The sequence below is a fragment of the Nylanderia fulva genome, unplaced genomic scaffold (assembly GCF_048542155.1).
Source record: "Nylanderia fulva isolate GAGA-0341 unplaced genomic scaffold, ASM4854215v1 Scaffold64, whole genome shotgun sequence".
Lineage (NCBI taxonomy): Eukaryota > Metazoa > Arthropoda > Insecta > Hymenoptera > Formicidae > Nylanderia > Nylanderia fulva.
In genome coordinates, this window is record NW_028190742.1 from 611818 (window position 1) to 629028 (window position 17211).

At 35.6% G+C, this 17211-nt stretch overlaps 2 protein-coding genes and 2 pseudogenes across 2 annotated transcripts; 3 read left to right on the forward strand and 1 right to left on the reverse strand.

Moving 5' to 3' along the window:
- Positions 1 to 1791: 1791 nt before the first annotated feature.
- On the forward strand, positions 1792 to 2508 carry LOC114929794 (uncharacterized). The gene has a single exon (XM_029301475.1). The coding sequence runs from the start codon at positions 1792 to 1794 to the stop codon at positions 2506 to 2508; it is 717 nt and encodes a 238-aa protein (XP_029157308.1).
- A 1786-nt stretch (positions 2509 to 4294) lies between these two features.
- On the reverse strand, positions 4295 to 5104 carry LOC146720680 (uncharacterized; annotated as a pseudogene).
- An 8626-nt stretch (positions 5105 to 13730) lies between these two features.
- Positions 13731 to 14462, forward strand: LOC146720681 (uncharacterized). Its single transcript, XM_085488144.1, has 3 exons — positions 13731 to 13830; positions 14053 to 14261; positions 14410 to 14462. Exons 1-3 carry the CDS (start codon positions 13769 to 13771, stop codon positions 14460 to 14462), a joined length of 324 nt encoding a protein of 107 aa, XP_085344270.1. The 5' UTR covers positions 13731 to 13768.
- A 5-nt stretch (positions 14463 to 14467) lies between these two features.
- LOC146720682 (uncharacterized) lies at positions 14468 to 16468 on the forward strand (annotated as a pseudogene).
- Positions 16469 to 17211: the final 743 nt, after the last annotated feature.

Sequence of the window (17211 nt, forward strand, 5' to 3'; positions counted from 1 at the left end):
GAATCCTGGATCAGCTGTGGACAAAGTTTGAAGCACAGCATGACCTTATTCGCGCGGCCTTGAAAGAGAAGTTCGGCGAGAGCGATTACTTCAAATCAGAGTTGCATGCAGATACGGAAAACCTGTACGTGACGCAAAAAAGCATACTTGATGGCTATGCCGAACACTTTCGGGCGCCGAACGTACCTCCACCTGCCGACGCCACATCAAGGTCATCACTGTCGCGCATCAAGGTACCGCTGTTTTCTGGTGCTGATTGACCATTCTTCAGAGATCTCTTTCTCTCCGTCGTGGGTGGCAATGCGATCTCCAACATCGAGCGCCTTCACCACCTCCGCTCATGTCTGACGGGGCAAGCTGAAAGGTTGATCAAATCATTACCTATCACCAGTGACAACTATAATCGCGCTTGGGCGATCTTGGACAAGCACTGCAATAATAAAAAGGAATTAATCCGCTCCAACTTTGCCACGTTTACCGCCGTGCCAAAAATGAAGGGAGATACCGCAGAGGAATTGGGACGCATCCTACAACGCCGTCACTGCCGCCGTCAATGCTCAGGAGAGTATCGGACGTCCAATCAACACCCACGAGATGGATCTCTTCAACTACTTGGTCACCGAACTGTTTGACGCACGTACGCGTCTTGAAGGGGAGTCATTTACGTCAGACTCCTCCGAATCACCACAGAACGAGGCACTCATCAACTTCTTTAAGCCGACGGATTCTGACGCTCAATGCCGCACGACCGAAGAACGTCAGCAAAACGTCCGGAGATGCTCCACGAGTTGCCAAGGCACACGTCACGAAACATCAAGGAACTAAGTCGCCGCACTGTACACTGTGTCGCAAAAAACACACACTAATGACCTGCTGAGATTTCAAGGCCAAGACTATCACCGAGCGTAAAACATTTGTCGAGACAAACAAACTCTGTTACAATTGCTTGAGAAACCACTTTCTATCACGGTGTCAGTCAAAGAAGAACTGCCGTACGTGCGACGCACGACACCACACCATGTTGCACGAAGCACCTATGTCATCGCCGTCAGCTGAGGCCACCACATGCGCCACTACACTGGCCACTACGCTTCGGAACCAGGATCACAAGGCCGTTCTTCTCGCAACAGCTCGAGTCAACATCGACGATCGGTACAGATCGCCACACGCCGTGCGCGTCCTGATCGATCAGTGCTCCGAGGTGTCAATCATTTTCGAGACCTTGGCGCAATGTCTCCGCCTGCCTCAAGTCTCTACAGACCTGTTCATCTTCAGCATCGAAGGGACCTGCTCAGGATCAGCTCGCGGCAAGGTCACGCTGCACATTACGTCAGATGTGACCAACGTCAAGCTCTCGGTGGTAGCCTTCATACTGCCTCGTATCTCTCTTCAGCAAGGCTCGGTCTCGAGAGAAGACCGCAGCTGGCCTCTTCAAGGACTCCAGCTGGCCGACCCCCGCTTTTTGGACGACGACTTAGCGGAGCTACTGCTAGGAGCCGAGGTCTACTCCTTGATCCTCGAGGAAGGCCTCCGCAAGGGTGGGTCACGGATGCCGATCGCCCAGCAAATCAGCCTGGGATGGATTCTGTCCGGCGGATACGACGCAGCAGCAACCAACGGACATCGCCGCACGTTTTAGTGCACCGCCGACCATGACCTCGCCAACCTGGTTCGGCGATTTTGGGAGTAGGAGAGTGAGAGCCAATAACTCGGGCTCCGCTCACTTCCGAAGAAACCAAGTGTGAGGACCTGTTTGTGCGCACCGTCACACGCACGCCTACCGGGAGGTACATGGTGAGGCTGCCATTTTCCTCACCGCCGACGACACTTCATGAAACTCGTCGGCCAGCGGAGCGCCTCCTAGGAGCTATGGAGAGCAAGGGAAGCCGAGATCCTCGATTTGGCGACCTCTATCGAGGCTTCATGCAGGAGTACGAGGACCTGCAACACATGAGGAAAGTCAACACGCCGACAACCGCTTCCAGTCTCAAGTGCTACTTAAGGCACTACAGAGTCCTGAAAGAGTCGAGCACGACTACAAAACTCCGAGTCGTGTTTAACGGCTCTCAACGTACACGGCCCGGTACTTCGCTGAATTTGTATCTCATGACTGGTGCGAATCTTTTACCAGCGCTCACCGACGTGCTACTGCGGTGGTGTTGGCATTGGTACGTTTTCGTCACGGACATTGAGAATATGTACCGACAAATCCTAGTACATCCTGAAGATTGCCGCTTTCAGACAATCCTGTGGCGCCACAACAAGGCTGACGAAATCCACAAATACAAGTTGCTGACAGTGATCTACGGAATGGCTTGTGCACTTTTCCTTGCCATTAGAACGCTGCGGCAACTTTGTGCGGACGAGAGGGCGCAGTTTCCTCAAGGGGCCACGGCGCTTCGGCGTGACTGCTACGTCGACGACGTGGTCACCGGTGCGGACAACCTCAAAGACGCAGTCAACCTCCAGAACTGCGCAATCTTTGCACGGCGGGCGGATTTCCATTGAGGAAATGGGCGTCGAACGAACCGGAAGTTCTCACGGGAGTCCTACAGAAGCATCGTTTTCAGCACGGACCACACTCATGGGACGGAGAGAGCCATTCTACCCTGGGCCTGCGATGGCATCCTCAAGGCGACTGGTTTATCTTCGCGATACGTCCCCGTTCAATCACCGAGTTCACGAAGAGACGAGTCCTCGCCGAGACTGCACGACTGTTCGACCCGATGGGCTGGCTTGCGCCTGTCGTGATTCGGGGAAAAATCCTGATCCAGACCACGTGGCTTCGCCACGTGCAATTGGATTGGGACTCTCCGCTGCCTACCAAGGACACTCAACGCTAGCAACAGTTGCTAAACCAGCTTCCTTTTCTCAGCCACATACGCGTGACGCGTTGGCTCAGCACCGACGACAATCACTCAACGTTGCAGCTCCATGGCTTCGCCGACGCGTCAGAACGAGGATACGCCGCCGTGGTCTACATCCGCAACACTGCAAAAACCAAAGCATCAGTCAACTTGCTAATGGCAAAGTCCAAAGTCGCACCCGTCAAGCAAGTGTCATTACCTCGCCTTGAATTGTGCGCTGCTACTCTACTCACCACGCTCACGCTACATGTCCGCAACACGCTCGGCTTGGCAGCTACCCCAGTGCACTTGTGGTCCGATTCGAAGGTCACGCTCCATTGGATCCAGGGACACGTTACCCGCTGGAAAACTTCCGTCGCCAACCGGGTAGCTCATATCCAGACAGAGCTCCCGGACGCTTAACGGAGACACGTAGCCGGGAAAGATAATCCTGCAGATTGCGCATCACGAGGCATTAGTCCTGGTGAGCTAGTCAACCACGCATTGTGGTGGACAGGACCTACTTGGTTGTCACTGGACGAGACGGCGTGGCCCAGCTCAGAGGTCGACATCTCGGAGGATGACCTTCCGGAACAACGAACCACCAGCCTGATGACCAAGAGTTCTGTTATCGTCAAATCGGATCTTCTTTTTCGGTTCCCTACACTGCATCGACTGCTGCGAGTTACTGCTTGATGTCGTCGATGGCTCAACCTGGCTAGCCGTAATGTCACACCTGGTCGTTCACTACACCCAGACGAGTTAGACGCCGCCCTACTCCGATGGCTTTAAGTAGTGCAGGCGCTCCACTTCTCAGACGAGGTAGCAGCTGCCACCGCGGGACGCCCCGGTCTTCCACGCAGTATTCACTGACCAAGTTGAACCCATTCCTCGACGACCAAGGCGTACTGCGCGTCGGAAGACGTCTCAAACATGCTCTGCTGTCCCACGACGAGAAACACCCGATGATCGTCTCGCCGGCCTCCTGGATGACTCGACTTCTGATTGAGTCCTGCCATCGTCGGACTCTGCACGGCGGCGTTCAGTTGACACTCGGCCTACTTTGCCTTCGATTTTGGGTGCCACGCGGGAGGACCGTCGTTAAACAGCAGTTGCATCGGTGCGTCACCTGCACTCGTTGGCAAGCTGCCACACCACAACCTCCAATGGGCAACCTTCCTCGTGACCGAGTGACGCCAACTCGACCATTTCTTAGCACCGGCCTGGACTATGCGGGACCCATCCTCATCTGGACCAGCAAGGGGCGCGGACACCGCGCGCAGAAAGGATACATCGTTGTCTTCGTCTGCTTGCGTTCTACGCTCGCAATAAAACTCAGACAACATTATAGGAGGAGGAGGAGAATAAAAGAAAATGTTCAGATTTAAGATAGAAACAGTTTTATTTATTAGTGATATTTTTTTTAAGAAAAAATTAAGATTTGCATTTTAGCAAAATAATACGGAGAATTTCATTAAATCGAAGCGTAATTCTACAAATACAATGTTAAAGTAAACATCTAAAAATTTTGCTATTTATTTGCGTTCGTACATTACGTTCAATTTTCTGATAATTGCCTTTGATAGTAAGTTTTATAATTTCACGATCAATGTAAGACGAGGGAAGTTTTAATTCTATTTCGTTAATTAAATATCTTGCAGTTACATCAACAGTATCGACTATAGAAACTAACTGCGTCAAATGTGCATCTACGCATTTTCTAATATGTTCCAAGCCGAGAAAAGTAGTTTTCTGCATCACTATTGCAACTGCGTAAGTTTTTCGTTTCTTCAGCGGCGGCTGAGATTCTTCTTCTTTCGCTTTATCTTCCGCTGCATGATCTTTGTTGTTTTCTTTGTATGCCACCAGTACAGCTCTCGCTCCGTAAGCAGTAGTGAAGTTGATCGAAATATTCTCGATAATAATAGGATCTGGTTTAATCTTTAGATTCTCATTCAAGTTCATAGATTCATATTGGTTTGAAACTGACGCCACGTGTTGACGTCGAAGCAAATTCCTTCGGTGTAATTACCCGTTAATTTAACAATCGGTATAAAGCCGCCATCGTTCTTCGACTGCAATCCAACGTATATCTTAGTGTGAGAAGAATTAAGTTCATACGTCGTCAATAACAATAAATAACGTTGTTTGTATCTTCTGACGTTATCGATGTTCATGCCGTCGTTGTTAGCCGTTCTGCGAATATGGCGATTGCGCTCAGATTTGGGAAAGTTAGGTACTTCCTTGCGCGTAGCCATTGTTTTCACTTGTAAAATTTTACGAGTAGTCAGGACAATCCGGTAAAATGGCAAAACTGCGAGGAATTCTTTCTTCGTACCTTGAACTTGTATTTCTGTAAACTCGAACTCGAATGAATGCGGAAGAACGACTTGTCGACTCGCTTATATTATCGTTCTCCTTCTCTCGCAAAAATTAAAAAAATAAAAGTGGGGAAGACGTATTTTACGTGAAAAATCATGATTTTTCATGTTCAGATTTGTACGCGTTAAATAAAAAGCTTCTAGAAATATTTAGAAATTTCTAGAAACGAGATCATGTAACGCAAGAAAAGGACGAAAGAAAAATCTGTGTATGTAAGTAAATAAACAAAAATTAAATTTTTCATGTCAAATCGAATTCTTATGTTTAAACAAATATGTATTAAACAAAAAGAAAACGCTCGGGAGATTTGATTTGAAAATATTTTTTATTCTTTTAAAATATAGTGTGGCGATTACATTGTCACATACTTCACTAAAATTATTGAGCGATAAACACGTATACGAATACGGTCACCGAGACATAAATAAATAGAAATAAACAGAACAGACGTGACAGATAGAGACAAATATCAAGACGATTAAGAAACAAAGCAAGTAAAACAGACAGAAAATTCTGGAAGCCTCTCGAAGCCTATCGAAGGGCGTTTTGAGGCAAAAGATAGGTAGAACATTTGTACATGCGAGAGATTCGTTTTCCGACTGTTACCGCGTGCGGACGTATATTATAACGCGAGTGAATTAATAATCCTGTACAGTTTCGAGGACCTTGTTACATTAGAAAATATACTCTGAGTTTTACTTTAATAATTCTCTAATCATTTCAATTCCTCGCATCAAATCGATTCGATATCACACCGCGGCACTCCAAGTTCAATAAACAACTAATTAATTAAGACGAAAAAAACTAAAATAGTAAGAAATTTACGAGTTTGAGAACGTCGGAAAAGGATAAAGATTGGAGTTAATAAATTTCGTGTAATAAAGAAGTAAAATAAATGTTTGGAGACAAAAAAAGGTTAGAGATTTAGTACATGCACCAATATATGAATATATGACATGGTAAACAAAAAGCAATCCTTTGATATTTTTGTAGTTCATTGTATCTCGTAAAATAAAAATAAATTATATTTTACGATTTTCCAAACTGCACAGAGAAAATAGTTGTAAAACTTAACACCATCTGAAATATTTATTAGAAAGAAAATCGACGTTCGCCAATGAAATAACTAAAAATCTTTCTGTCACGCCTATTTATGAAGAAAAAAGCACATTCCGAAGATAAATAACAAATTAAGAGATATTTAGTTTTAAGAAACACCCAGAATTTAAGAAAAGTATCATCCGATAGGTGAGTAAACTAGATTAAGAATATTCTTCGTCACCTCCTTCGTGAAAAACGAAGAAATCGCTAGCAAGAAAATTGAAATTTTTTTCGATTCTCCCGCTCTTTCAAAATCTAAACGGGGAAAATGTCGAATTTTTCGACGGGAAATGGAAGTATAAATTTCCCGCTGTACAAAAGAAAATGTGTATTTCAAGTTTCTCGAACGTACGCATTTTATTCGTATCGTGCGTTATTGTCACGTGTTGCGAGTTACTAACGTTAAGTGCAAGTGAAAACCCGAGTCGAAATCTTGATACTATTTTAACATCTTTAAAGCTAATTTGCACCTATTTGACTGACCTATCGACTTACATATAATGACAATAACCTATGTGCACAACGGATCGCGGAAAAGGAAGGTCGGAAGCGAGACGATAGAGAAGTACTGCACTCGACACACGCGTAACGTGAACAAAAAAATATATTTACACTACAAACAACAAAAATTACAATTGTTTAAACCGCACAGAAATTGCCAGAGAATTAACTGATAAGAATAAACCAAAAGAAATAGCCGAGTCGATAATTAATAACGAAATGTTCCGCAAGCAACGGTAATTGAACGTGAAAAAACGAAAAAGACAAGCGATCTTTTTCGTAAAGTATAAGCACACTCTTGACGCGACAAGCAATCGGAAAAGAGCACCGCGATCACGAGAGAGGAGGTTTATATAGGCCCGTATTTCTAGAATAGTCGAGAAAGATTCTCTTAAATTTATCGTTCGGCTGAGGGCGAAAGAGCGTTTAGTGTAATTATTTACTTTCAGGAAAATAATCGTTTTGTTATTATCGGGAACTAAAATGTATCTCCTCTCGCGCGACCGCGGTGTTTACCATTATATGAGATTTGACGTAAGCGCTTCCTTTTCGCAGGCGCGGGGTATACGTATATCTGTGCGGCCGAGCGCTATTTGAAAATAATATTAATATAAAATTAAGCATGATGCATGTTGCATGTGAATGAAAAGACTGCATGAATTTTAATGCAATAATGTTTTAAGACTTTTCAGCTTTTTTGACGTTCGATTTTCGAACAACCTACTTTAATGATATTATACTTGTTTACTCCTCTATTAAACCTTCAATTCTGTAAATTTTGATCTAATGCTACTTTGAAACAAAAAATGCTGCTAATATTTTAATTATAAAAGTAGGTCCTTTTTCAGTAGGAGCTAAGAGAGCAATATAGGTTTAAGTAAAACCTCTATTAAAGCTTCATGTCCTATGTGTGATTTTATTCTTAAAATTATATTCAGAAAATAACAATAATAAGCAAAAAGACGCAAATTAAATTATGTAAAATATAATAATTTTACTTGTTTAGTAACACTGTAAAATAACTGTAATTTAATTTAACAAAATTGTAAAATTATTGTAAAATAAGACACAGCATAAAATGCAATAAACATTTTATTGCACCTTATGTCTTATTTTACAATTGTTAGATAAAATTACAATTATCTTGCGATGTTAAATATATAAAATTATCAAGAGACACGGTAGTGTCTCGCGACCAGTTAAGGGCGTAGCGGAGACACCGTGTATCTTAACGCGAGTCGGACATTTGAGTCTTTATAATATTTCGAATCCTCAATAATGGCTAAAGCAATCGAGTTTATACTAGACTTAATCGATAGATTGAGTTCGAATTATATAATAAAAGTGTCTTTATTTCTGCTCTACGTGATTTGTAAGCAGAGATATATAAATGCAAAGTCGAAATATGAAAAATTTCTATTAAGAAACGTCCCCGTCATCATTATTATTATCATCATCATTATCATCATCGACCACGCATACATAGTAGTATCGTGCTACACGTATTCACACGTATACAACACATGCGCACACATATATCACACGTACACAACACATGCAAGATGCATGTAGTGGTAATTTTGTCCATCTCGCACGTTTTACAACAGATGGCGATAGTGGCGCTCCGCCATATCGGCAGCGTGCGGGGTTATGTTGGCTAACTCTCTCTCTCTCTCTCTCTCTCTCTCTCTCTCTCTCTCTCTCTCTCTCTCTCTCTCTCTCTCTCTCTCTCTCTCTCTCTCTCTCTCTCTCTCTCTCTCTCTCTTTCTCACACACACACGCACACACACACACACACTCTCTCATTCTCACTCACTCACTCACTGTTCGTCTTGTGTACTTATTTAGTACATTCATGATTAAACATCTATATGCATTAATGTTAAATTTACTTACAATTAGTTTACTTGAAATATTCAATCTCTAAAGTGTTTATCTTATAAGATAGACAAAAAAATATGAGTAAATAATAAGAAAAAAAAACAAGGATTATTATTGTCATAATTTTTCATCAATTAAGTACTCTCAACTATCCAATAATTAAATAAATACGTACAAATGTGCGCGCGTGTACACACATACACATATTGATATTAAAGAGATTGAAGGAGAGGAAGGAGAAGATAAAAATTTAAATATTCACATATATTTTCAAATATTATATATGAATTTATAGTTTACATATCTAATTAATAATGAATTTCTAATTATATTAAACATATCAAAATAAAGACATACATGTATTTATCAAATGAATAAAATTATTGAATACAGACTTAAAAAATTTATTAAACATAGACTTAAAAAATTAATTAATTAAACATATTCCAAATTTAGAAAAAATAAACTTTATTTATATATGCAACAGCTTTTTAAACTAAATTTTGAAATTCTATTTTATATTAGACAATTATCTCAATCAACATCTACGTCCACATTAGCTGCACTGCAGACTACCTCTACAGCCACATTATCTGCTCCGCGGATATAGCGTTATGCCAATACGATACATTACATATACTTACTTACTTGCCTTTACTGTACCAACTCTTGTTCTTTCCACGTAATCATGTTTTTACAGTTATCGTTTGCTGTATATCTTCCAGCAAACTTTATTTCGTGTGAAGTGTATTTAATTAATTAAATCTCTGCGAAAGATTGAGAAGAAGAAGGGATAATTCAAACTATGAAGACATGGTTACATGGAAAAGACAAGAGTTGATACAATAATAAAGACATACATGTATTTGTATCCTGCTGGCATAAGGTTATAGAAGTTGATTGAGATTGAAAAATAATAATGAAAATAATAAAAAAAATAAAGACACATGTATTTGTATCGTGCTGGCATAAAGTTATAAAAGTTGATTGAGATTGAAAAATAATAATAAAAATAATTAAAAAAAGAAAATATTCAATCATCATTTAAAAGCATATTTGAAATCTGTAGAATAAACAGTTTTTGCAAAAAATGTGGAGCATTTGAGCTCTAGTAAGTCTAAAAATAAATGTAAACATCAATTAATAATAACTGATGTTATATATATATTATATATATAAACCAATTTGTTGCAATATTCACTATAAAAGGTTGTAAGGGTAAGATGGCTAAAAGTGAATAATTTAAAAGATAGTTAACATAATTTTACATAAACTGAAATATTTCATAAAATAAAATATTTGTAATATTTTGAAGTTTATGTAAGATTATGTAGATACATAAAAATTATACCTTTACAACTTTTTATAGTAAATATTGCGAGGAATCGATTTATATGAGAAAAATTAAGGTAATTCTATTTTGAAAATATAAGTGACCTTTAAATAACCTTGAAAATCGCCGTTTAGGAAAAAGTCTGTGTCAACTTTTTCTTTTTCGAAATCCTGCAACTTTTATCTAAATTTAATAGAAAATGTATAAAAAATGCTCGACATTAGTACACACACACACACACACACACACACACACACATATGGGTAAATTTATATAAATAGGGTGCTTTAGGAGGAATGATCAGGATTCTAGGATATGATTGTACACATCATTTTAAGCAAAGAAGTTTAGATAAACATGTTTAATAATTGTTCTATTCCGGTCATAAAAATATACAAAAATGAATGATATAATCTCTAAAAACTCACCTTTAAAAAAAGGTAAAAAAAGGCGACCAGTTAAGGGCACGCCATTAACAAAAATTATCCATTGCAAACCCATGTAGAATCCTATCCTATTGCAAACCCATGTAGAATCCTATGAAAAATTAATCATTGCAAACCCATGTAGAATCCTAGGCAAAATTAACCATTGCAAACCCATGTAGAATCGTACCCATTGCAAACCTATGTAGAATCCTATGAAAAATTAACCATTGCAAACTCATGTAGAATCCTATGAAAAATTAACCATTGCAAACCCATGTAGAATTGTATTAAAAATTATCCATTGCAAACTTATGTAGAATCCTACATTGCAAACCCATGTACAATAGAATTGTATGAAAAATTATCGATTATAAACCCATGTACAATCGTAACAAAAGTAATGAAATAAAAAAAAAATTGCGCCAAGTGAAAGTAGAAACTTGTACCAGTGGAAAATTAAAGTTGCAGACATATATAGAGTCGTATAATAAATCAGTAAAAATTTAAATTTGCAAATGTAGAATCGTACCATAAAAAAACTTATCTTTTAAAAAAAAAGATAAACAAGATGCCATGTCCATGCGCCATGTGAAAAAGAAATAAAAAAATTTTAGTTAAAAAAACTGGGAGCGCTGCTAAATAATATTCTAACAATATTAAAATTAAATTGTTACTTTTAAACTCATTACAGTTAAAATATGTTTTGTGTTTAAATTAATTAATGTTACTTTAAGGTGCATTGTAATTTTGAAACTTAGCAGCGCGCCCAGTTTTTTAACTAAAATTTTTTTATTTCTTTTTCACATGGCGCATGGACTTGGCATCTTGTTTATCTTTTTTTTTAAAAGATAAGTTTTTTTATGGTACGATTCTACATTTGCAAATTTAAATTTTTACTGATTCATTATACGACTCTATATATGTCTGCAATTTTAATTTTCCACTGGTACAAGTTTCTACTTTCACTTGGCGCAATTTTTTTTTTATTTCATTACTTTTGTTACGATTGTACATGGGTTTATAATCGATAATTTTTCATACAATTCTATTGTACATGGGTTTGCAATGTAGGATTCTACATAAGTTTGCAATGGATAATTTTTAATACAATTCTACATGGGTTTGCAATGGTTAATTTTTCATAGGATTCTACATGAGTTTGCAATGGTTAATTTTTCATAGGATTCTACATAGGTTTGCAATGGGTACGATTCTACATGGGTTTGCAATGGTTAATTTTGCCTAGGATTCTACATGGGTTTGCAATGATTAATTTTTCATAGGATTCTACATGGGTTTGCAATAGGATAGGATTCTACATGGGTTTGCAATGGATAATTTTTGTTATATATTCTACATGATGTAACGTGTCTTCCTGCAAGTATTATTATTATTTTTTTATCGTAATTATATATTACACATTTATATCTTAATAATAATAATAATAATAATAAAATTTTATACTTTATTTTAAAAACCTTATTTTATTTATAATTATTATAAATTTAAATTTATACAATTATTATAAAGTGTGTGTGTGTGTGTGTAATATTATAAAAATTGTTACAACTTATATAGTGTATATGAAGAAGAAGAATCTAAAACAAAAAAAAGGTAATTAAATACAAATAAACAATTTTTTTTTAAATAACACTAAACAAGATTTTTGCAAAAGGTTAAAACTTATAATTGCTGTATTAAATTTTTTCGTTGTTGAATTCAAATCCGTTTGCAGAAATGCTTTAGCACGTCAAGATTTTGTGGAAAACTCGGTTAAATACGTTAAACATTGCAATTTTGATAGTTTTTTATCAGTAATAATAATTTTTAATTTTTTTACTTTATAACGTGCTATTTTATGGAAAAAAATGTTTTAGTTAATAAAAGAATTTATAATTGATTCAAAAAAGCAACAAAATCACCCTTTTAGTATATTTAAATGACTAAAAAACATTTTTTTCATAGAAATCTTATTGACGTGATATTTTTCGCGTTTAATATATAAAGTTGTATATCAAGTCTTAAGTTCCACTTTGAACTGTCGAAGCTACATTTTAGTTGCAATTAAGAGTTATAACTGAAGAAAAACTATCAAAATTTGCCATATATATATATATGTACTTGACAATTTCTCATGCAGACATCTCCTCAAGAAATTCTGGATCTCTATCTTTTAAGAAAAAAAAGATTACATTGTATTTTATATAATTAATGTATTATGTATATACATCAGAAATAACGAGAAATATTATATGTATAAATATACCTTCTGGTGTACGTGGTCTTTCGTATTTATGTCGATGCCGCGAACATTGATCTTTTCTTTTTTGCAATTCATCTTCCGACAATGATAGAGCCTCGTAATACTAAAAATTACATATAAAAATTAATACTTTTTTTATGAAGAAAAGAATTTTTTGCATATATTTTATTGTAAATATGTAAATTAATATAATATATATTATTTTTTTACATTCCCAGCAATCCCGACCATTCAATTTGGCTCTGTCAGCTTTGCACCGCTTGGTAACCTTCTTTTTTCTATTTTGCAATCTGTAAATAATATTTTTATTCGATATATATGTATAAGAGAAATTTACATTAGGAAATATATATTTACATAAATACATATTTACACGTACTTAATAGCCAATAATGGTTTTTTCGCAGGTGGTGTGTTCTCTTTATCATATCAATTAAAATCTGTAAAATTATTTTTGTTAAACTTAGCAGACAAGCTTTCATCCAAGATATTCTCTTCACTAATATTTTCTGCCATATTTATCGATTGATCTTTTTTTAATTTCAACATTGTTTTTTTCACTACACATTCTTATATCTTTTTTCACTTCCTTTTATTATATTTAATCGTATATATATTTGGATGTTTAAAATATATAAATGAAGCACACACGAGAGACGCGCAAAGGATAAAGAAGCTTTAGGGTTTGGTCCTGCAATGACAATAGAAAGGCTCTTTAGAAGAGACAACTTCGGTATCTAGTTAATATTTATCTAAACGACCATTAATTGATCCTTGTGTTATAAATCATAAATAATAAAGAACATGTCGTATAAATCACTTGAATATTTCTGCAAGAAACAGCAAGACATTCGATTAAAGGCTATTCTAAAAGAGAGCAATTTTGATATTCTACCTGGACAATGCTCTATTTGCATTAAATAATCGAAAGTAATTATGACTTAATAACCTATTAATAATCTTGATAACTTATTAATAATCTTGATAATAATTTTTCTATGATTATGTTCCAAAATTCAGCAATCAAGACGAAATGGAAGATGTACACGAAAGAGTACAATTTGCTCAAAATAATGAAATTGAAAATGAATATGGGTATGTAAATCTATTTATAATAATAGTAATAATAATATAATAAAAAATAATAAGTAAAAAAATAATGTAAATTTATATTTTTATTATATAAAAAAATATATTTATTTAAAAAAAGCATTATAAAAATACATTAGAAAAATAAAAGGCTTTATTGTTTATAAAAATTAATATAATTTAACTAGTCCAAGAGAGAGTAGATATTAATAGCAGATACGATTTTAGGAATTATGATTCTGCTAATGATCTGGATGATATGGATTCGACTTTTGAGGAAAGTGATGATTCTGATGTTCATGACAGAATCTATGGTGTCGATAATGAAAATATCGATATTGATGATATTAACCATGACGTTAATGTTCATATTAATAATGATATCGATAACCAAAATGAACCATTGTACCATGGTGCTGAAATAACTATCGGTGACAGTAAGTCATTAATTTTATCTCTTCTTCTACATCATAATCTTACGATGTCATTTATTGCCGACATTATTAAAGTAATAGAGTTCCACTGTTCTTCTAGAAATTTAAGAAAAAACAGTTTATATAAATTTAAAAAAATTTTTTGTTTAAGTGAGACTGATGTTATTAGACATCATTATTGTACGATTTGTAATCGCGAATTGAAATCAATGAATAATATTTGTCCATTGTGTTGTCAAAAAAATAACGCCTATTTTATCGAACTATCTTGTACAAATCAGTTAAGAGAAATGTACGCAAGGCCTTCATTTTATGATAAACTTCAAAGTCGATTTGAACGCCCAATGCAATTACCTGAAAGTATAACAGATATTTATGATGGACAATTATATCAAGAATGGTTTAATAATGGATTTCTACGTAATCGTAACAATATTTCTTTTACATAGTATACTGATGGTATACCAGTGTTTAAATCATCAAACATAAGCATTTGGCCAGTATATCTTACCATTAATGAATTGCCTTTTGAAGATAGAAAAAAAAAGAGAGAATACTTTACTTGTCGGATATTGGTACAATGATAAAAACCCGCAAATGAACTAATTTTTATATAAATTTATGAAAACATTCCAGGAATTTGCTGAAGGTATTCAAATTAAATTACCTGATAACAGCCTTATTATTGTGAGAAGTATAATATTAATGGAAACTTGCGACCTTCCTGCAAAATGTGAATGTTTAAATTTTATTCAATTTAATGGTGATTACGGTTGTCATTCATGCTTGTGTAAAAGCGAAAACATTGAAATTGTTCCTAGAAGTCATGTACATATTTATCCATTTGAAAATGAATTAAATCTAAGAACATCTCAACAATCTATTAAATTCGCAAATAGAGCAAAATCAGACACACCTTTTATGGGAGTAAAAGGTCATACAATTTTATCAAAAATAATGCCAGATTTTATTAACGGAATGGCAATTGATCGTATGCATTGTGTTGATGGTAACGTGATGAAAAAACTGATGATGTTATTTTTTGATATAAAATACTTACATGCTCCATTTTCTTTACATGCAGTTATCGATATTATTAATAGGCGATTAATAAGTATAAAACCTCCGAAATTTATTCATCGCATGCCACGTTCAGTTACAGATTTAATGCATTGGAAAGCATCAGAACTAAAGTGTTTTTTTTATTATTACATTCCTGTTTTTGAAAATATAATGCGCGCAGATTATTTTGAAAATTATTTACGATTAGTTATAGCTATAAAAATTTTAAGTTTTGATGAAATTATGGATTTTATGATACAAGCAGCTCAAGATTTATTACGACGATTTGTTCGTGAATTTCAAGATATGTGCAAAATTCAATTTTGTTCGATAAATATTCATGTATTGTTACATTTAGGAAACTGTGTAAAAAAATTAGGGCCCTTATGGGCTTATACATGCTATGAATATGAAGATTTAAATGGTCAATTATTAAAATTAATTCACGGTACACGTCACATCGATACAAAATTTGCTAATTCACAAAATCAATTTATCAAAATGATCAGAATATTAGAATTATTGCCAAATGTTAATATTCGAAATTTTTGTATAAGAAAAAAGAAACAAGTTAGGATTATACAACATACCCACATTGTTATAGTGTTGGTAAATACAAAATACAACCAATTATAGATATTATTCGAAATGCATTTAATAATAGTGAAATAACATATAATAACTTTACAATATATTAATATTTCAGACTTCTTTATAATAACAAACTTTACGTATCTAAAATGTATAATAGAAATCTGCAAAGTGAATCATCTATAGTACAATATTATCAGAATAATGAAGAGAAATTAGGTTCCGTTTATTGTTTTGTTAAGCTTTCAAATTGTAATCAACTTATTTGTGATTGTTGTCACCAACATTATGCAATTATTTATGAAATTAAAAAACAAGATGTATTTAACACTGTAGGCGACCGATTTGATTATTCTACTACACAATTGTTATATAAATCTTATGTAACAAATCATTTATACGCTGTTTCTGTGAATACTCTTATAACAACTTGTATTTATATTAATTTTGATAGTCAAGCATATGTTGCTATACCTATTTGTTATGTGGTTGATGTATTCCGATTCAATTACACCGTGATTTCGTATGTGTTTTGTATTGTCTTTATTATTACTTAATTCACGAACTACAATTCCGTGTATACTGCGCTTTTATATTTCGATATGACTCTAATTGTTCGCTACTTGTAACTTAGTACGCTAAAATCAGAACAGAACTGTCCGCACAGACAATCGTTCCCTTTCTTCTAGGGTCCGCTGTCCTTTCTCTTGCTTATTCTAATGACGCCTCATCGGCCCGCCTGACCGCATGTTTAAAACTATTGTCTATTTGTCTTCAGCCAATTACGTTGGCCCCCTCCGGCTGTGTTTCGGCATCCTTAGATGTACCGCGGATCGCATCGTTTACTTGATCGCGCCGCCGAGCCGATATACATATTGATACTCTCGTGACGTATTTGTATAATGCCGTTGACCGCTCGCACGACGGAGAATCCGTACGTGTACATTATAACGCTTTGTTTATTATGATCGGGTTCGCATACGTATAAGTCGTGCACGATTCGCATATCTCATCGCTACTACACTATTAATAAAAAAGAATTTGAATGAGAAAAATTTATCTAACTCTTTTTAATTATAAAGTTACTGTACTTTTATATTTTTAACTCAATTGCCTCGCATATATGTACAAAAAAAATGCAGACTTATTGATTTTGATATCGATATCGACGGTCCTGCAATGATAATAGAAAGGGAAAAAAGGTCTATCATTTAGGTTCACACTTAGATTTTAGTTGTCAATTAAAGAAACCAACCGTAGTATTTATTAGTTTGTTATTTATGTCAAAGAACATAAAATT